Below are 21,665 nucleotides of genomic sequence, written 5' to 3' on the forward strand. Positions count from 1 at the left end.
AATAAGCACACTAGCATTAACACTAGCATTAACGTTAGTGTTAGCTTGTGCTAAATTGCAAAGCATGAACAAGCTAGTTCATGCTAACAAGTTCTTACACGTCCCTCATCTGCTGACTTGCCACAAACAGTAGGTCCAGATCCCTTCCTCAGAAGAAGTCTGCTGGCTAATCCTAAAGCTGTGTACTGAGGTCTGAGGTTTACAGTAAACAGACTGGGTCTCTGGTGGGGGTTGACAGAAACAGTTTTGCATAATATATTGCCTTTAAATTGAAGAAATAGTTAATTTTGCTGTTGAACACAGTAGCTCTATGCATTATTTTGTTTAATTATTGGTCATTTTCAGCAGGATTAAAGCAAAATCACACTTTCGTTGTTTTGTTGTCTATTTAAAACTTAGTCATTTTACATTTTTAAGCTCTCCTTCATTTTATAAGCACTGTTTTTAATTATTCTCTTTCAGACCTACTCTAAAGTGCTCTGCTTTGTTGAATATCTATTTTTATTATCCCAGTTTGATGGTGGCAGAGAGAAAAAGTACAATAATCAGAATTTAGCGCGTACGGCCGCTTGACCACAGCGTGAAACGCTTACGTTTCAGGATGGTTTCTAATTATAACCGCTCTCCAAAGATCAGTAATAGCAATAATCAATTAGGTTTTTATTATTTATTTCAGCTTGTTGTCATCGTAGAACAAATGTACTTCATTATCATAATCAGAGCGGTATTGCGTAATATGTTCAGATGACCTTAATGTGACCCTTCGCTGAGAAAGAGGAGGGGTTGCCTGGCAACAGAGTTTTAGCTGATTTGCTTCATCTGATGCTGGGCGGTAGGTAGTCGGATCTTGATGCTTCACTAAACAGGAATATTCCAGTCCCCAAATTGAGGGAGTCCAATTATAGACCAAATTTATCAACAGGAACACGCTGAATATTGGAGGGAAAAGTCAGATTGGGTTTTATTTTGTGTTTATAATACACACAATTTTAAAAGTTGCCAATGATTTTGTTAAATAACTTTGTTTAAAGCGTGTGCTGCTCATTTAAACTCACTTATAGCGAGTAACAGATGTGGACAGTATAAAATTCACACCTGAAACCGGATTAAAAGGACAGAAATTGACAAAAAGAAACTAAAATTGAAGTTCTGGAAAGGTTCGGTAAGTCTGATTGATAGTTTTGATTGAACGTAGTTCAATTAGCTAATTAGTTTGTCAGCAAAGTTGCTAAATGTACCTTAGCTAGCCAGATGTGCTAATCTCGCCATATTTACAGTATTTTCTGGTCTGTACTGAGTTTAAATAGTGTTTAAAACATTATTTTATCTTCTTTCAATGCTCAGAGCTGAGCTCTGATGCTGTAATTTGATATAATTAGGTGTAAATGTAAATTGGAAGATAAAATTTGACAATGCAGGATTGTTCGGATGGTGGATAAGAAGCCCCAATGTAGTTTTAAAGAAATTAAAGCTAATTAGTTACTTACCTCTGGTATTTTGGTTTGTTTCACACTTATAAGTTTACTACATGTTTCTGCACCAAATATTGATTTCTGAACTCTTAAAACTTTATGAATATGAACTTGTTTTCTTTGCATTATTTGAGGTCTGAAAGCTCTGCATCTATTTTTGTTATTTCAGACATTTCTCATTTTCTGCAAATAAGTGCTCTAAATTACAATATTTTTATTTGGAATTTGGGAGAAATGTTGTCTGTAGTTTATAGAATAAAATTCTATAAACTATAAAATTCTTCATTTTTTTCAGAGCTGTATATTTCAGCTTTTTATCTGTTGTTTTTGTTGTGTTGTTCCAATACACACAAATGAAATAAACGTGTATATAACAAAACAAGTGTAATTACAATAATTTTCTAGGAGAAATACTTAATTTTCTGGAAAAACATCAAGGCTTCAACACTTTCAGACGCTTTATTTTATTGTTATAAATTCTGAATTCTGCTGTAGACCCACAGAGTAAAGCTATAAGAGCCGTGTGAAGCGACCCCTGGCCTAGATAATAGAGATGAGATTTGTGAAGTCGCAGGTTAGGACAGGAAGTCACCTTCTCCTGCTGTGTGTACTGAGAATCCGCCGAGCCCAATGAGACGAGAGTAACGTGCTGAGAGAGGCCATCGCTCTGTAAAAATACAGAAACAGCAGCTCATTCCTTTATTAACTCCTTCATTCTGGACAAAATGACCTAGAAATTAACTGACAAAATGTTTTTGGAGCAAAAGAACAGTGTATGTTTTTAGAATTTTATCATTTCAGTTAAAACATTTAAGTAAAATTAATTTTTAAGCAATGTAACCTGTAAAACTTGCCTGTAGATTCAACTTGTAACGTTTAACCTGTAAAATCAAACATATGTAAATGCAACATATAAATTCAGCATTTAAAAATTAACCTGCAAAATTCATTATGTAAAATGTAACCTGTAAATTCAATATGCAGATTTTTTTATACTTAATATTGACTTGAAATTCTAAATATTCAAAACAATTGATTAAAAAAATATATACATATAAAAAAGGCACATGTAACTTTTTTTATTTAACCATATCAGTAAAATAATGATTTTTTTAAGTCAATTGTGCATGTGCAATATGTACGTAGTTTAGCCTATATTGTTTTACTTGTAAAAGATAAATTCAACATATAAAATTTAACCTGTAATATTTTCTTAAACTATTCAACATTTAACTTTTTTTTCATATTTATAATTTAATACTTTTATTGATATTATTCCAGTTCAATTATTTTGTTATATATATTTAGAATTTTATTTATTTTAAAAGTGTGACAAAATATTCTCTTCTTTTTTTTGTTTTTAATTCTCTTCTCTTCTACTGTACGTTCTGGTCTGGACTGAGTTTAAAGAGCATTTAAAACATTATTTTATCTTCTTTTAATAGACAGAGCTGAGCTCTGATACTGTAATTTGATATAATTTGGTGGAAATGTAAATTGGAACAGAAAAACGGATGAAAACTTGTAACCCAGGATAGTCTGGATGGTGGATAAACAGCCCCAATCAAGTTGTAAAGAAATTAAAGCTAATTAGCTACCAGACTCTGGTATTATGGTTGTATACAATTTTATATTTTGGTAACATATACAATTTAACATGTCAAATTTAACCTGTAATTTTAAGCTATGCAATTTAACGTGTAAAAATTAACCTACATTCAGGACCCAAAGTAAAAGTGGTAAAACATGTTAAGTAGTAAAAAAGCAGAAGTTTTTCTATATTTTTAGGAAAATAAATGGATTCAGTCTATAAGATTTGAGCGTTTGAATGTTATGTTGTTGGAAACACTCTGATCCTAAATAGCGTTGATTTCTCTGTTAATAATAATAATAATAATAATAATAATAATAATATTAAATCCCCTGTTATAATCATAATTCCTCCACCGCTGTGCGGTTTAAAGAGCGGTAATATAAGTCCTGCAGTCACAGAACCGTTCATCAGTCTCACGACTCCTGGACCACTTGACCCGTCTAATCACGCTCACCAGGAGCTGCTGAATATTTAATCACCGAATTAGCAGCCGCCGCTAACGGCTAACGACACACCCTTTTACTACAGCGTCCTAACCTCCAACAGCGAGGATTTAACAAGTGCCCACTAGATAGTTAACTGCCCCACTCTATCACCCAGCAACCCTTCCACCCACCCAGCAACCCCTCCACTACCCTCCTCCACCCCTCCCTCCCCCCGAAAGCTCCTGACATTGACATGCGCCGCCGCTAATCTGCTCTTCCTATCAGACCCGTTGGAATAAACTCAGCATTGTTGGACAAATATCAATAATTCTGCCACTTGATTTCTGGGCGCGGGGTCACCTCCGCGAGTCCGGTTGAGCCGGAGAGATCTGATGGGATCAAGCGTGACGCAGCCGCCAATTCAAGGTCAGCCAGGAGGCTCTCGACCGGAATCTTAATGTGGAGCCGGAGAGCGCAGCACCTTCCTCCTGAGCCCAGTGTCAAAACTGCACTTCCCAATTACTCCGTCAGCAGCTCATCCACCCCATTACAGCGCTCCGGCGGGGAGGGGGAGGGGCTCTGTCGTTTGTTGGTGGAGGACGAGGCTTTAGATGATGAGAATTTGCTCCTAATTCTAATTTTCTTTTAAATGTATTTCTAATTTTATCACTAGTGATGCCACAACACCAGGAGGGTGAAGACTAGCACATGCCTCCTCTAATGCATGTGAATTTAGACTCCGCCTCTTTCCTCTCGGAGGAAAGTGCAGCGACTCGGTTCCTATACATCAGCTCACACACGCAGCCTAGTGCTGATCCACATCACCCTATAAGGAGTGATAAAGGGAAAGAGAGAGCGTCATCTACTGTACCCACCCAGAGAGAGCAAGGCCAATTGTGCTCTCTCAGGGCTCTGGCAGCTGATGGCAAGCTGCATAACCGGGATTCAAACCAACCAAAGCAATCTTGATTCTGATTTTTATTTTTTTTATTGAAATCCATGCTGTCATTTATTTTTTGCAAAGTTGATAAATCAATAGATAAATTAGATAAAACAAACCAGGAGAAATAAATGATTATAGAGAGATGTGGAGGTTCCTAATAGAGTCCTACTTTGAAAATCCATCCCATCCAGAATCATGTAGTAACTTAAACGTTTTAAACAAACAAAATACTCTGTAAATTTGCTTATGTTCTGAGGATGGTAACACTTTTTGATTAACTTGTCCCGTGCAACAGAGGAAACTCTTGCTCTTCCTTTCCTGGGGTGTTTCCTTTCCTGATAAGTGCCAGTTTCATCACTATAATTTTTTGCATGGCCGTTGCGGTGACTGCACTTGAAAATACTTTCAAAGTTTGACTGATTAATCTTCATTTCTTAATTGTATTTATTCTAATAGGTTACAAAACCATCATCATCATCATTATTATAGTAAAAGATTTTTTACATCATTTTTGAGCATTTTTGTTGGTCCAGTTTTATCATCATAAAGTTTTGGCTTTATAAGTGTTGCGACTGCGCTTGAGGATACTTTTAAAGTTCTTCAATTTTTTCTTTTCAGATTGACAGACCTTCATTTTTTCTTTAAGCCTTTTTAAAAAAAAAAAATTAGTTGAGTAGTTTTTGCTTCTCATAATCTGGATTAGAACATAATCTCAAATATCTCTATTCACTGTATACCTGTAACTCTACCTCTTCACTACTTACAACTGATGCTCTCAAACACATTAAGAGATAACAAAAAATAGGCTTGTGAACCTCTCTGATTGGTTGCAGAGGAATCGGTTATTGAAAAAAACTGCAGTTATCTATAAAAGCACCACTAATCCCACACTGACGTAGCTAAACACCGCTAGCGTTATCTCCTCAGACCTCAGTCTGCGTGATGAGTCTGTCTGATACTTCAGATATCAATGTTTATAAATGAGTCCCAGAGAATTATGGGAGATATTTGGTGGCTGAATGAAGATTGAAAAGCTCGTCAGGTGCTTCACTCTGCGGCGATCCTGCCGACTACGCCATCGCATTCCCACCACTTATTCGTTTTAACGCATGCAAAGCGCCGGCCGCGATATTCAGAAATACTCTTCAGATCACTCGCATTCAGCTGCAGAGTATTACATTTACATACTTCATTTATACCCTGCTGTCTCCCACAGTTTCCCTTCAGACTGATGACTGTATGAAGCTAACGCTGCTGTAATATTCAGGCTTTTATATGTATTTATAATATATTTATTTTTGTGCATCAATATAGTTCATCATTGCTGTCCAACTTAATTTTAATTTTAATATCCCTAAAGCTTCTAAAGCTCATAACTCATAAACTTTTCCTGTGCAACAGAGGGAACTCTTGCTCTTCTTTTCTTGGGGCTGTCCTGATGAGTGCCAGTTTCATCATTATAATAATTTCGATGGTCTTTTAGGTGATTACATTTAAGTTTGACTGATTTCTTTTTATAACAAGTAGAGATTATCATTATTATTATTTATATTTATTATAGTATATCATCTCAATGTTTCATTTTTTTTTACACATATATATGTGTAATTTAACAAGGACCATCAAGTATCTATAATTATGTTTGTCTTTTTAAAATACTTATACATTAAGTTTTATTAAAACAGGTAAAAGAGAGCCATTATATTATTAATATTATTATTATAGCATATCATTGCTGTCTTAATTATATCTAAACTTAATTTTTTAACACTTTTTTGTGAGAATTTGATAGCAAAAGATGTTATTTTGTTGTTTTGTTGTTTTCTTTTTAGTTTAGTATCTTTAGTAGACAATATGTATCACAAGACAGGGGTTAGGGCCCAATATACCCTTTAATACTGTGTTTTTCAGAATCTGTACAATATTGCAATATTAATTAAATAAAATGTGTTTATTAAATAAATACTGTTGTTTTCTGAGTCAGTTTCTGTATCAGTTTCTCTAGTTTTGCTATTTATAGGTTTATGTTTGAGTAAAATGAACATTGTTGTTTTATTCTATAAACTACAGACAACATTTCTCCCAAATTCCACATAAAAATATTCTCATTTAGAGCATTTATTTACAGAAAATGAGAAATGTCTGAAATAATAAAAAAAAGATGCAGAGCTTTCAGACCTCAAATAATGCAAAGAAAACAAGTTCATATTCATAAAGTTTTAAGAGTTCAGAAATAATCAATATTTGGTGGAATAACTCTTGTTTTTAATGACAGTTTTGTTCATGCATCTTGGCATCATGTTCTCCTCCACCAGTCTTACACACTGCTTTTGGATAACTTTATGCTGCTTTACTCCTGGTGCAAAAATTCAAGCAGATCATCCATCTTCTTTCTTTTTTCTTACACCTCTATTGAGAAGTAGGATTCTCCTTTTGTAAAGAGAAGATTTTGTCCGAAACTCTCAGAGAGAAAATCAAGTCTTAAAGAAGCGTTTTTGAGATATATATATATATATATATATTTTTTTTTTTTTTTTTTTTCTGACAGCAGTGTTGAGAAGGATTTGGCTCACCGAACCTGACCTTTCTCAGGTATTACACTCCTTACCTTCAGAACATCAGAACCCGCACACCTGCCTCTCACTGCTACCCAGCCGAGCTACACCGCTCCCACTGTTTGATGCTTCCACTCGTCTCCATCTGATCTTTTATTCATCTGATTATTTTATTAATTCATGCCTGGTGATCACAATTTGACTGGGCTGTGTGTAAGCGGTCTACTCGCTGCAGTCCTCATCAGATCTGCAGCAAACTGCACCATGCAGACGCTGGAAACACCAAATCACACCTTAAACATTCCAGTCGAAACATTATGACCACCTGCTGTTAAACTATACCCTCTATATTACAGCTTTATAATTGTAGAATATTATAATAATATAATAATATTTTCAGGTGTTGCTAGATGGTTGCAATCATATTGATATAGTGTGCTTGATATATAGTGTTGCTAAATAGTTGCTATGCGGTTGCTAAGGTTTGCCAGGTGGTTGCTCTTTTTTTCTATGGTGTGGCTAGGTGGTTACTAAGATTTTGCTGTAGTATAGCTATTGGTTTCTATGGATGTGGTTTGCTCTTGGTTGCTATGGTGTTGCTAGGTGGTTTTTAAGGTTCTGGTATTGTATAGTTCTTGGTTTATATCTCATTGGTAGGTGGATAGCTCTTGGTTTTTATGGAATTAGTAGGTGGTTACTAAGATTTTGCTAAGGTATAGCTCTTGGTTTCTATAGTGTTGCTAGGTGGGGACTAAGGTTCTGTTATGGCATATCTCCTGATTTCTATGGTGTTGGTAGGTGTTTAAAAGGTTTGCTGTAGTATAGCTATTGGTTTCTATTGTGTTGCTATGTGGTTACTAAGGTTTTACTATGGTTTAAATCTTGGTTTATATGGTGTTGGTAAGTGGTAGTTAAGGTTTTGCTATGTTGTAGCTCTTGGTTTCTATTGTGTTAGTAGGTGGATATTAAGCTTTTTTGCTATGGTATAGCTGTTGGTTTATATGGTGTTGCTAGGTGGTTACATAGGTTTTGCCATGGTATAGCTCTTGGTTTATATGACATCGCTAGGTGGTTACTAAGGTTTTGCTATGGCATAGCTATTGGATTCTGTGGTGTTGCTAGGTGGTTTTGCTATGGAATAGTTATTGGTTTATATGGTGTTGCTTGGTGATTACATAGGTTTTGAAATGGTGTAGCTCTTGGTTTAATATGGTGTTGGTAGTTTATTACTCAAGTTTCCTATGGATCTTGGTTTATATGGTGTTGTTAGGTGGTTACAAAGCTTTTGCTATGGTATAAATCTTGGATTATATGGTGTTGCTAGGGTGATTTCAAAGGATTTGCTGTATTATAGCTCTTGGTTTATATGGTGTTGCTAGTTGGTTACTAAGGTTTTGCTATGGCATAGCTATTGATTTCTGTGGTGTTGTGATGTGGTTACTAAGGTTGCTTGTTGTTTCCTAAGGTGTTGGTGTGCTGTTGCTAAGCCATTGCTACATACAGTACGTGTTGCTATGATCTAACTGTTGGTCGCTAAGGTGTCGCTATGTGGTTTCCATGGGGTACCATAGCATATGTAGTGTCCCATTTATATTATCGTTATGTCAGTATTTAGTTTCATATATTATATGTATTAAAACATAATATCACAATACAGCAGTGTAATTGTTATATAATTTGTTATTGCACATTTAATTATTTTTAAGCTGTATTTCTTTCAGTAATGAATAATTAATATCTGTGTGTGTCCTATTGAGTGCTGTATTGCGCTGTATGTAATGGTGCAGGATTGTTGTTGCGCTGCGTGTAAAGTTGCGACGTGTAGCCGGGAGGCTTGTGAAAGCGAGTATAATCTAACACGGCTAATGTTGGTCCGCTCAGCTCACGGGTTAACAACTGGGTTACGTGGCGTATTGTGTAGCCTGCATGTTTTCCCCTAGCGCATTGTGCTCAGTGGGCGTGTGTGTGTGTGTGTGTGTGTGTGTGTGTGTGTGTGTGTGTGTGTAAGTAAGTGAGAGAAATTTCCATTCACGCTGTGGATAGAAAGGTCAACAAGCATGGGGCAGTGCAGTGCACATTCCGTTATGTCCTTTATTACAGCTGATCTTACGTCCCTAGCGGACATAATTATTCCCTTTTTTATGTAGAGCAGAATAAACAGCCGGGAATCAGCCGATAACAGAGCGGTCAGCAGCTAAACACCTACATATTGCATGGATTTACACCAATTAAACATAACATTATGACTATTTTCTATAGGGTTGGTGGTTGAACAGGTTCTTGTGTAGGTGGTTGAGCTGTAGGATTGGTGGTTAAGCTCTATGGTAGTAGGATGAGCTGTAGGATTGGTGAATAAACTCTTGGGTAGGTGGTTGAGCTGTAGGATTGGTGGTTAAGCTCTATGGTAGTAGGATGAGCTGTAGGATTGGTGGAAAAGCTCTAGAGTAGGTGGATGAGCTGTAGGATTGGTGGTTAAGCTCTAGAGTAGGTGGATGAGCTGTAGTATTGGTGAATAAGCTCTTGGGTAGGTGGATGAGCTGTAGGATTGGTGGGTAAGCTCTAGAGTAGGTGGATGAGCTGTAGGATTGGTGGTTAAGCTCTAGAGTAGGTGGATGAGCTGTAGGATTGGTGGTTAAGCTCCAGGGTAGGCAGATGAGCTGTAGGATTGGTGGTTAAGCTCCAGGGTAGGCAGATGAGCTGTAGGATTGGTGGTTAAGCTCTAGGGTAGGTGGATGAGCTGTAGGATTGGTGGTTAAGCTCTATGGTAGTAGGATGAGCTGTAGGATTGGTGGTTAAGCTATAGGGTAGGTGGATGAGCTGTAGGATTGGCGGTTAAGCTCTATGGTAGTAGGATGAGCTGTAGGATTGGTGGTTAAGCTATAGGGTAGGTGGATGAGCTGTAGGATTGGTGGTTAAGCTCTAGGGTAGGTGGATGAGCTGTAGGATTGGTGGTTAAGCTCTTTGGTAGTAGGATGAGCTGTAGGATTGGTGGTTAAGCTCTATGGTAGTAGGATGAGCTGTAGGATTGGTGGTTAAGCTATAGGGTAGGGGGATGAGCCGTAGGATTGGTGGTTAAGCTATAGGGTAGGTGGATGAGCTGTAGGATTGGTGGTTAAGCTATAGGGTAGGTGGATTAGCTGTAGGATTGGTGGTTAAGCTCTATGGTAGTAGGATGAGCTGTAGGATTGGTGGAAAAGCTCTAGAGTAGGTGGATGAGCTGTAGGATTGGTGGTTAAGCTCTAGAGTAGGTGGATGAGCTGTAGTATTGGTGAATAAGCTCTTGGGTAGGTGGATGAGCTGTAGGATTGGTGGTTAAGCTCTAGAGTAGGTGGATGAGCTGTAGGATTGGTGGTTAAGCTCCAGGGTAGGCAGATGAGCTGTAGGATTGGTGGTTAAGCTCCAGGGTAGGCAGATGAGCTGTAGGATTGGTGGTTAAGCTCTAGGGTAGGTGGTGGGCTTTAGCGTATTGGGCTGCATTGCTTTTTTTTATCTGGAATATTCAGATTTTGGTTAAAACCCAGCGATTAGTGCTGTAAAGGCTTGGCCTATTTAGGCGTCCTTTATAGTCAGCCAGACGTGAATTGGTACTCACCCCTCGACGGCGTCTGTGTCTATGTGGGCAGCAGCAGGAGGGCACGGTTTGCCTACATCTGCTCTGTTGTTGGCATTCATGCCCATCCTGCAGGACTTTGGGAATGCAGTGCAGAAAATAGCTCCTTCTCCCTCTATTCTCAGTGTTTTTACACCCATCACTGAAGCTGCAGTGTGTGTGTGTGTGTGTGTGTTTATACGTGTGTTAGTAAGAAGTCTCCTCAGTGTGATGTTTTACTGCCATCTGTTGCCAGCAGCTCTGTATTCTCTGTATTGTGTGAGGAATGACTGGGTCAGATTCTTCACTGTGTTTTCTGCAGGTAATGGATCTCCAGGCTCAGCAGACGCAGCTCTGCAGACTCACAACACAAAACCTGCTGCGTTTATCTCATACGCTTCATAATATATAACCAGCTTTACTGTTTTACGCTCATTTTGCCAGAAATTGTGCACACAAACATTCATCACACACACATTTAGTACCACATAAACAGTCTTCACAATACAAGTGTAACAGATTTGTACACAAAACGCAGTAAAACACCTGAAACTACACTGCAGTAATTCAACACTAGCGACTTTTATCTCATACGCTTCATAATGTAGAACCAGGGTTACAAACAAATACCACATATTGCAAAAAACTGATATGTATTAAACATTAAACAGTTATAAAAAGCTTTTTTTCTTTTTACATGACTTGTCTTATTGACATGACATGTCTTATTCCTCCTTTATACAAATACTTCTAGATGTGAGGTTGGTTTGAATGGTTTGGCTGGATGTTTTTGTTGGGATTGGATGGTTAGTTTGGTTGGGTTTTTATTGGAATTGTTTGATGTGATGTTTGGTGGGTTTGTTTGATATTTGATTTGTTTGGTTGTGTTTTTTATTAAATAATTGGTTGGTTTGGTTGTTGGGGTGTTGGTTGTTTTGAATGTTTCTTGGTTTTGGTTGAAATTTGATTTGGTCGGCTTGTCAAGTTTGATTGAGTTTTTGAGTAAATTGGTTAAAAGATTGTTGGTTTTGGTTGGTTGATTTAGTTGGTTTGGTTGGATGTTTGTTATATATGTTTAGTTTAGTGGTTTGGTATTGGGATGCTTGGTTGATACTATCTAGGATTGTCTAGTTTGGTAAGTTTGGGGGGATTTGATGGAGTGATTGGTGTTTTTTTGGGTGATCGGTTAGATGTTTGGTGAGTTTGTTTAGTTTAGTGGTTTGATTGTTGGGATGTTGGTTGGTAGCTTTGGTTTGGTTGGTTATATTGTCTTGTTTGGTTGGGGTTTTGGGTGATTTTATTGAATCATTGGTGGGTTTGTTTGGTTGGTTTAGTTTGGTTTTGGTTTAGTTGTTAAGATGGTTGGTTTGACTAAATGTTTCGTAGGTTTGGTTATTTGGTTTGGTTGAATTGTCGAGTTTGATTGTGTTTTTGAGTGATTGGTTGAATGATCAGTGGGTTGGTTGGTTAACTTGGTTTGGTTTGTTGTTTGGTAGGTTTGTTTGGGTTAGTGATCTGGTTATTGGGATGTAAGTTGGTTTGATGGTATGTTTGGTTGATACTGTCTAGGGCTGTCTAGTTTGGTTGAGTTTTGGGGTGATTTGTTTAAATGATTGGTGAGGTTTTGGGTGGTTTGGTTGGATGTTTGCTGGGTTTGTTTGGTTTAGTGGTTTGGTTGTTGGGATGTTGGTTGGTAGCTTTGGTTTGATTGGTTGTATTGTCTTGTTTGGTTGTGTGTTTGGATGATTTGATTGAATGATTGGTGGGTTTGTTTGTTTGGTGGGTTTAGTTGGTTTGGTTGTTGGGATAGAAAATAAACATATGAAATATCTTACTTGTGTAATACTGGTACAATACACTGTAAATAATGTTAAAAGTAAATGTTACAAGAACTCCTTGGCCATATTACAACATCAGTTCTTCCCCTCTGGCTGATATCTCAGCTTCCAGATGTTTTCAGAGATGGTGTGTACTTGTTTTTCTTGCAGAACACTCCGGGTTCTGTGATATTCATCTGTGATATGTGTGATGAATCATCTGACACAAATATCTGCTCCTCCAGTTTCAGTGATGGTCTTTCAGTCAGTGTAAAGGCTATTCCACAATTCAACAGCAGAACTACTCTTTCAAAGAATGGTATTCTACCTGAAAAATTCCCCCCAAAAGAGAGAAAACAGAGGAGATAATAATACAACATAATACCACCAAAACCCACAGACCTACAGGCCTCTATTACATTCAGTATTTTTAATGTTTGAGTCCATCATCAATCAAACACTGAATACATATCAATTAACCTTTATATTCAATCGGAAATCCATTGAGGCTAACCATCATTTCCAATGCAGCCAAGCATTTACAACGTTAAGTTCTTTTGATTGGTTGTTTTGTTCATTTGGCTTAGATGGATGTCTTTTTTTTTGTTGTCATTAGCTAATTTGTTTGGATGATTTATGGGATGGTTCTCTCGGTTGGTTTGATTGCTTAGTTGGTTTGCTAGGTTGCTGCATCAGGGGTGCTCACCCTTTTCTGGCCTGAAATCGACTTTTTTCCAATGGACAGGCCATTATTACCATCTACCTGGCCTCATTTTTTAGCTTTAATTTAAATATTTTACACACTTCCTGTTGAAAATATCAACAATATATGGCAGTTCAATAAAAAAAAAAAACATTTAGACCTATATTTTTGATTAAAAGCTGGGCTTTGTGAATGTAGACTGTTGAGCACTTAGCTGTGATTTCACTTCTTGTGATATCCCGACTGGGTTAAAATTTGTTGTCATAGTTTAATTAGTTGGAAATTAGATGGCTACTTTGATTGGTTTGATTGGTTAATTATATGATTGGATTATATGGTAGATTTGGTTTGTTTGGCTAGTTTGGATGTATCGTTGGTTTGCATTGTTGGTTTGGTTGGCTAGTTTGATTGATTTGTTGGTTTAAAGTGTTTGGTTGATTGGTTGATTAGCTTGGTTGATTTGGTTAGTTAGGCTAGTTTTGGTTGAATGGTTGGTTTATATTGTTTGTTTGGTTGGCTAGTTTGATTTGTTGGTTTAAAGGGTTGGTTTAATTGGTTAGTTTTATGGTGGGTTTGGTTGAACTGTTAGTTTAAATGTTTGTTTTGCTTGGTTGGTTTATATGGTTGGGTTTTATGGTTGATTTGGTTAGTTTTATGGTTGGTTTGATTGGTTGGTAAGGTTGATAAGTTGGCTTAAATGGTTGTTTGTATAGTTGGCTTGCTTGCTTAACCTGATTGGTTAGTTTATATGGTTGATTTGGATAGTTTGGCTATTTTGATTATATGGTTAGTTTGATTGATTTCTTGCTTTAAATGCTTGGTTGGCCTAATTGTTTGGTTTATATAATTCATTAGATTTTATGGTTGGTTGGTTGCTTTGATTGATTAGCTTGGTTAGTTTTTATATGGCTGGTTGGTTGATTTAATTGAATAGTTGGTGAATATCTTTAGTTCAGTTGTTTGGTTGGGTTTTGTATTTGGTTGTTTTCATTAGTTTGGTTGGTTGGTTTTAAGCCGCTTCATTTGTACTCTGGAAAATGCAATTGCATGAGAGTATAATACTTTAATTTCAATAAAACTCATATTTATGTATATAAAATACAGTATATAAAGTGCATTTAACTCAAGTATTTCCACGTCTACCATGCTGTAACTGTATAAGCACTGGATCAGTAAAGCTGAATCCAGTCCAGAGCTAGACTGTGTGAAGGAGGTCAGTACCTGGTTGGCTGTGCGGTATCTCATTATTAAAGCACAGAGACTAATGGCTGTGGGTTGGAGTGATCTCAGGTTGCACTGTTTGAAGTAATGCAGCTGTAAGACTATTGCTGATATGTTGTAGCGTTGCATCAGCTCTGAGCTCAGGTTTGCATAGCGTTTCATTCAGCCAGCGCACCTTCCGTCCTCCTGATAGACCATCACCAACCGCCTGATTGTGTTGGACAGAAGCTGTTTGGTAATATAACTCTGTAACATCTCAATCCGTACGGCTGCTGCCGTGGTTAGAAACTTCTCAGCTGAGCCTCGCGCTTCTGAGGATAACGGAGCCCCGGCAAAGCAGATATAGAGAATATAATAGATCATGAAATGTAATAAAATATATCAGGAATGAAACAAATCTGAAGTGAGGCCACGTAGACAGAGGAAGATGATGCTCTGCACCCTAAACTAAATTACAGTCCTCCTTCAAATTATTTGACTAAAGAATTTTTGGTTAATTTGATAATTGATAGTTTGTTTCTTGTAGTTGTAGAAGTAGTTTTTTTTTTCTTGTTTTATTTTGTTTGGTTGGTGTGGTTTGGTTTTTGGTTGCTTTGAACAGAAGCTGTTCTGTAATTTAACGTTGAAGCATCTTAATCGTTGGTTGGTGGGTTTGTTGATTGGTTTGGTTGGTTTGTTAGGAAGGTGTTTGGTTGGTTTGGATTTTGGTTTGTTGAGTTGGTTGGTTTGGTTTTGCTGATGTGGTTAACTGATTTGGTTTTTGATTTGTCAGTTTGATTGTTTTGGCTGATTGCTTTGGACAGTCATTGGTTGGTTGAATGGTTTGATTTGACTGGTTTGTTTTTTTATTTAATGTGGTTGATGTTGTTTGATTGATTTGTTGGTTAGTTTTTTGGTTAGTTGGTTGTTTTTTTTTTTTTGTTTGTTTCAGTAGGTTTTTTTAGGTTTGATTGGTGTTTAGTTGGTTTGTTAGTATGATTGTTTTGGCTGATTGCCTTGGACAGTAACCAGTTGGTTGGTTGGTTTGATTTGGTTGATTGATTTGTTGGTTATGTTTTTAGTTTGGTTGGTTTGTTTTGTTTGATTGTTGTGGTTAGTTGATTGTGGTTGTTTTTTGCTTTGTTAGTTTGATTGTTTTTGGCTGATTGTCTTGGACAGTCGTTAGCTGGTTGGTTTGATTTGGTTGATTTGATTTTTTTGGTTGGTTAATTTGTTTGTTTTTTTGGGATTTGTTGGTTGATTTTGTTTGATTGGTGTAGTTAGTTTATTTGGTTTTTGGTTTGTTAGTTTGATTGTTTTGGCTGATTGCCTTGGACAGTCGTTAGCTGGTTGGTTTGATTTGTTTGATTAAACGGTTAGATTGTTTGTTTTCTTGTTTGGTTGGTTGGTTTTGTTTGATTGGTGTGGTTAGTTGTATCGGACGGAAGCTGTTTGGTAATATAAGGTTGTAACATGTCAGGCATCACTGCTCTGCTGGTTAGACTCGTGTTGGCGAGGTTTTGAGGATGAGGGAGTCTCGGATACGAAGCTTTAGAAGGAATAGGTGAGGCACTCAGCTCTTATTACAGTAATAGATCAGAAGTGAGGCCACGCCGGGGGAGGAAGACGACGCTCTGCACCCTAAGCTGAATAATTTACACCGCCCGGCTCATCCTACCAAGCTCAAAAAGTCGCTTTTGATTTGGGATGAAGCGATGAATAAGTTACAATTGAGAAGAGCAAGAAGAAACGCTTGTTTATTTTCGCTGGATGAAATATTGAATAGGTGTTTGTGTACGCTCCTGACGCGGCGCAGCCCATATGGAGCCGGCTGCTCTGGATTTGGTGCTGCGTATCGTGTCAGGAAGAATCGGAGGTTCGACAGAAGCCTTTACACTCTTTCACCCACATTCACTTCACTCACAAAGAGAGAGAAAATGGGCCAGGAACGGATTTAATATACGGAATTTACGCAATAGAAAGACTTACGTTTATGTTGCAATTAAGAACGGATCATTTTACAAAATATTGGGATAAATGGAGCATAACCTTCCCTACTGGTGAAATTAGCTCTGTAAAATAATGACCTATGCTGTATATAAAGTGGGAATTTTGAAATATAGAAATGGAGTGATGATTGGATGAGAAACTTTTAATGTATTACTTTGCAAGAAACAATAATACAAATTGTTTACATGAATTAGAGACTTTTTTTAGAAGTGAGTCAAATAATGAACCACTGGGGAAAATTGTGAGTACAGTTATCAAACACAGATTTACAGTTAAAACTGTTTTACATCCATCATGATACTATACTATAGGTTGCTGTTTGTTGTTTTTAATTTGTAATGAGTTTCTTAGATTGGTTGGTTTAGTTCATTGGTTTAATTGGTTGATCAGTTAATATAGTTTATTGATTTGTTTGATTCGGACTGAGTTTCTTTATTTGGTTGGGTTGGTTTGGTCTGGTTATGTGTTTGGTTTGGGTAGCTGTATTGTTTTGGTTGTTTTAATGAGTTGGTTGGTAGGGTTAGTTAATTTAATTGATTGGTCAGTTGATTTGATTTCTGGATTTGGTTGATTTGGACTGGATTTTTTGTTGGTTGGTTGGGTTGGTTTGGTCTGGTTTGATAGGTTTGGTTGTTTTGTTGGTTTGGTTTTGATGGCTGTATTGTTTAATGAGATGTAATGAGATGGTTGGTTGGTTTGGTTTGGTTTGTACGGTTAATTTGGTTGAATGGCTGTATTCTTTTGGTTAATGTAATGAGTTGGATGGTAGGGTTGGTTGATTTGGTCTGGTTTGGTTGTTTTGTTTATCTGGATGGTTGTATAGTTTTGGTTGATTTAAGGAATTGGTTGGATTGGGTTGTATTGTTAATATGGTTGGATGGTTGTATTGTTTTGGATGATTTAATAAGTTTAATGGTTAAGTTGGTCTGGTTTGATTGGTTTGGTTAAGTTGTAGGTATGGTTTGGATGGTTGTATTGTTTTAGTTTAATTAATGAGTTTGATAGATTGGTTGGTTTAGTTGGTTGCTTAATTGTTTGGTCAGCTGATTTCTTGATTTGGTTGATTTGTATTGGGTTGTTGGGTGCTTGGGTGGTTCTATATGATTCGTCTGGTTGTTTGGTTGCTTTGGTTCATAAATTTTGTTTTGGTTGATTTAAGGAGTTGGTTGATTGGTTGGTTGGTTTGGTTTGTACGGTAAATTTGGTTGAATGTTTTGTTTTAGTTGATTTAATGAGTTTGATAGATTGCTTGGTTTAGTTGGTTGTTTTATTGGTTGGTCAGTTGATTTGATTTCTTGATTTGGATTGGGTTGTTGTTTGGTTTGGATGGTTGTATCTTTTTGGTTGATTTTATAAGTTGCTCAATTGATTGGCTTGGTCGGTGGGTTTGATTGCTTGGTTTGGATTAGTTGGTTGGTTCGTTTGATTGTTTGAAAATAACTCTTTCCTCTATTTATTTACTGTAATCTTCGGTGGCAGCCTTACTACCCATACCACCTCCATTAAATCTCCATTAATGCTCTGTCCTGCTCATTGTGCTCTTCACAAAACCTGTCATAAGGAGAATACTCAATGTTCGGATGCTGATTTTGGCAGAATGCTCTTTCCTCCAGATAGACTTTGCTTGTTTAGATCTGGTCCTGTGCCAGGCTTCTTAGATATAAACAGCTGTACAATATCCATAAAGTGATTAACACTCCGCAATTAGGATAATTATCACTTCATTATAGATCACCGCTGCTCTAATATTAGTGCGTCACAGTCTTTATTAGAGTTTTCATAAACAATCGCTTCAGCCTGAGCGGCCGCGGTCGAGTCTCATAAGCGGGAACGTGGCGGCGGCGCTTTGGCCCGTCAGCTCGCATTTCCTGCTCACCGTCCTCACCGGCGTTAATTTATCAATCTGTATGCAGAACGAGCCTCGTAACTTCCCCCAGCGCTGTAATTAGCTGCTACCTGAAGTTTGTAGGGCTTTGATTGCCTTCAGGGTGGTGTCCTGGACGGCTGCTCAGAATTAGCACGAGGGCAATCGGTCTGATTGCTTGCATCTGGTCTTTAAAAGAGGCGATTTTTAATTTTACTCTTTTCCCTGCTCTCCAGTAACAACATGAGCCACTATCAGAAACGCCTGCTGAAACAAAGAGCGTTTCTTTCCCCCAAAAAAAACAGGAAAACACATAAAAGTGCGTACTGTGCACTCATACACTCAAACACCAGAAGAAAACTGCTTTCTGAGTATGCTGACAAGGCAAAAGATTGAAACGACGACAGAGTATTTTGGTGAATGCTAAATCAAGATGTGTTTGGCTTGCTCTAGTGGAGCATTCTACTGAAAACTTTTAGGAAATGCATTTTCTTCTGGCTGAAAAAAGAAAAAGGGCTCTTGCGGTCTTGTTCTGCCTCTTTTCTTTTTTTTGCTACATAAACAAACTGCATTCGCCAACATTCAGCATCTGAAATGCGGTATTATAACTTTCAGACTTTCACAGAAATATTCTGCCCTTCTCTACAGCTGTCAGAATGAATGAAGCTATGTGAAGTAGCCCACATAGACCAAATAATATGCACAATGAATTATAAAACACAGTGTATTAATAAAACACTAAAACAAGAGACCCTTATGGGGCAGAGAGATTCAAACAATGGCCTTAAAAGTTGACCCAGCCCAACTAAACCAATATTGACTGGTTTGGTTGGTTTGATTTGTTGGTTTGGTTGTGTTGGTTTGTATGGTTGATTTGATCAGTTGGTATGGTTTGGTTGGTTTGGTTCGTTAGTTTGGTTGGTTTTATTGGTTGGTTTGATCAGTTGGTTTGATCAGTTGGTATGGTTGTGTTGGTTTGTATGGTTGGTTTGGTTGGATTAGTTGGTTTAGTTGGTTTGGTTGGTTTGATTCTTTAATGACTGGTTTGGATAGTTTGATTGGTTGATTTGATCAGTTGCTAAGATTGGGTTGGTTTGATTCATTAGTTTGGTTGGTTTGATCATTTGGTATGGTTTGGTTGGTTTGATTGGTTGGTTTATATGGTTGGGTTGGTTTGATTAATTTGTTTGGTTGGTTAGTTTATATTGTTGGGTTGGTTTGATTTGTTGGTTTATATGGTTGGGTTGGGCTGGTTTGATCAGTTGCTTTGATTGGTTGGTTTATATGGTTAGGTTGTTTTGATCAGTTGGTTTTTTATTGGTTTAAGTGATTGGGTTGGTTTGACTAATTGGTTTGAGGAATGTTGATTTGTTGAATTTGTTAGTTTGGTCTGAATTGATGGGTTGCTGGTTGGATTGTTTAGCTCTGTATATATTGATTTTTTTTTCGGTTTTATTAGAATGGTTTGGTAAATAACCATATAATCGTCTTTACTACAGTATCCCTTTGTACATGTATATATCCCTCTTTTAAAAGCTGAAAAATGAACAATACATATATATTTAATATTATATTTTCAGATAGACACATTGCATGCCCGAGCTCTTGTGCTGTGGACTGGTGTTGGGAGCCCTTTCATTGTGTTGGGTTGAGGCTGAGGCCTTGTTTTTTTGTGCGGTGAATTTGAAGGAGTCATGCTTTGACGTTTCAGAGGAGTGAAGGTAGCCTGGAGGTAGCCGCCCCCACAGAGAAGAATCCGGAACAGAACCGGCAGCCAGAGCAGACTCAGTGAAAACAGAGGAAGACGACAGCAGAATATAAACATTCAGTAGCAGCACTGTGTTACAGGTGCAGAGCGCTCGTATGATTATCTCTTTAGAATGGAGAGTCTTTTATTCGGAGGGGGTTAAAGATCACTGGAGGACATTATGTTCTTCTGAATTGGCCTACTTACATCATTCATTCAGCGCGCTCCTCTCCAGTGTAATCTACAACCTCGTAAGAACAGTCAAAACCGACTGTTCTTTACTGAGGAAGAACCGATTTTAAATAAACCAGATTCATTCAGGAATTAATTATTATTATATGCCTATTATTAATTATTTTATCAGTTGTTTCTCTGTATACTGTAATATAACTGACTCGTCTTTACTGACTCATCTACTCTGACTCCTTTAGATTGACTCATCTAACTTGACTTATCCACCCTGACTCGTTTAGATTAACTCAACCACCCTGACTCTTTTAGATTGATTCATCTACCCTGACGCTACGTTGCAGTGAGTTTTTGGTGTGGTCTGGCGCGGGGTTGATAGGGTATGTATATTTTTACTCTGTCCGGCGCGGGGTTGATACAGTATGTCGCGGTGAGTTTTTGACTGTGTCCGGCGCGGGGTTGATACAGTATGTCGTGGTGAGTTTTTGACTGTGTCTGGCGCGAGGTTGATACAGTATGTTGTGGTGAGTTTTTGACTGTGTCCGGCGCGGGGTTGATACAGTATGTCGCGGTGAGTTTTTGACTGTGTCCGGCGCGGGGTTGATACAGTATGTCGTGGTGAGTTTTTGACTGTGTCCGGCGCGAGGTTGATACAGTATGTTGTGGTGAGTTTTTTGGTGCGGTCTGGCGCAGGGTTAATAGGGAATGTTATGGTGAATTATTATTATTATTTATTTTTTTACTCTGTCCGGCTCAGGGTTGATACGGTGTGTCGCGGTGAGTTTTTGACTCTGTCTGGTGCAGGGTTGATACGGTATGCCGCGGTGAGTTTTTGACTCTGTCTGGTGCGGGGTTGATACGGTACATCGCGGTGAGTTTTTGACTCTGTCTGGTGCGGGGTTGATACGGTATGCCGCGGTGAGTTTTTGACTCTGTCTGGTGCGGGGTTGATACAGTATGTCGCGGTGAGTTTTTGACTCTGTCCGGCGCAGGGTTGATACGGTATGTTGCAGTGAGTTTATGGTGCGGTCTGGCGCAGGGTTGATACGGTACGTTATGGTGAGGGTTATTTATTTTTTTTAACTCTGTCCGGCACGGGGGTTGATACTGTATGTCGCGGTGAGTTTTTGACTCTGTCCGGCATAGGGTTGATACGGTACGTTGCAGTGAGTAATTTGACTGTGTCCGGCGTGGTGAGTTTTTGAAGTGGCAAGAGAGTCGGTATTGATGCCGGCTCCATTACCACACCGGCGCTCAGCCGGACAAGTCTGCATAATTTTCATGCTTAAATGGATTTATTGTGAATGCGGCATGTTCTAATGAGATTTCCCTCCCTTTTATACCCTCTCTCTCTCTCTCTCTCTCTCTCTCTCTCTCTCTCTTTTTCTCAGATATCAGCTGCCGGTCGGTGAGGATGGAGGGTTGTGTATGATTGAAATAGCTGCCGCTAATGGAGCCGGTAATCGGCGGCAGGAGTACGTGGCGGAGGCCGTGTCTGAGGTAAAGCCGCTCTGTTTGTGGTACCTGGTGAACTGCGTTTGCCGTGGCACCGTGGCA

At 38.1% G+C, this 21,665-nt stretch overlaps 1 protein-coding gene across 6 annotated transcripts in view; it reads left to right on the forward strand.

The window, feature by feature from the left end:
• The window catches only part of eys (eyes shut homolog), a 307,886-nt gene that overhangs the window by 239,005 nt on the left and 47,216 nt on the right, over positions 1 to 21,665 (forward strand). For all 6 annotated transcript variants that reach the window (XM_049472628.1, XM_049472623.1, XM_049472625.1 and 3 more), the window contains one exon: positions 21,500 to 21,608. In XM_049472628.1, coding sequence (XP_049328585.1) covers positions 21,500 to 21,608 — 109 coding nt within the window. The remainder of the gene's footprint in view (positions 1 to 21,499; positions 21,609 to 21,665) is intronic.

The sequence above is a fragment of the Astyanax mexicanus genome, chromosome 25, assembly GCF_023375975.1.
Source record: "Astyanax mexicanus isolate ESR-SI-001 chromosome 25, AstMex3_surface, whole genome shotgun sequence".
Taxonomy (NCBI): Eukaryota; Metazoa; Chordata; class Actinopteri; order Characiformes; family Acestrorhamphidae; genus Astyanax; species Astyanax mexicanus.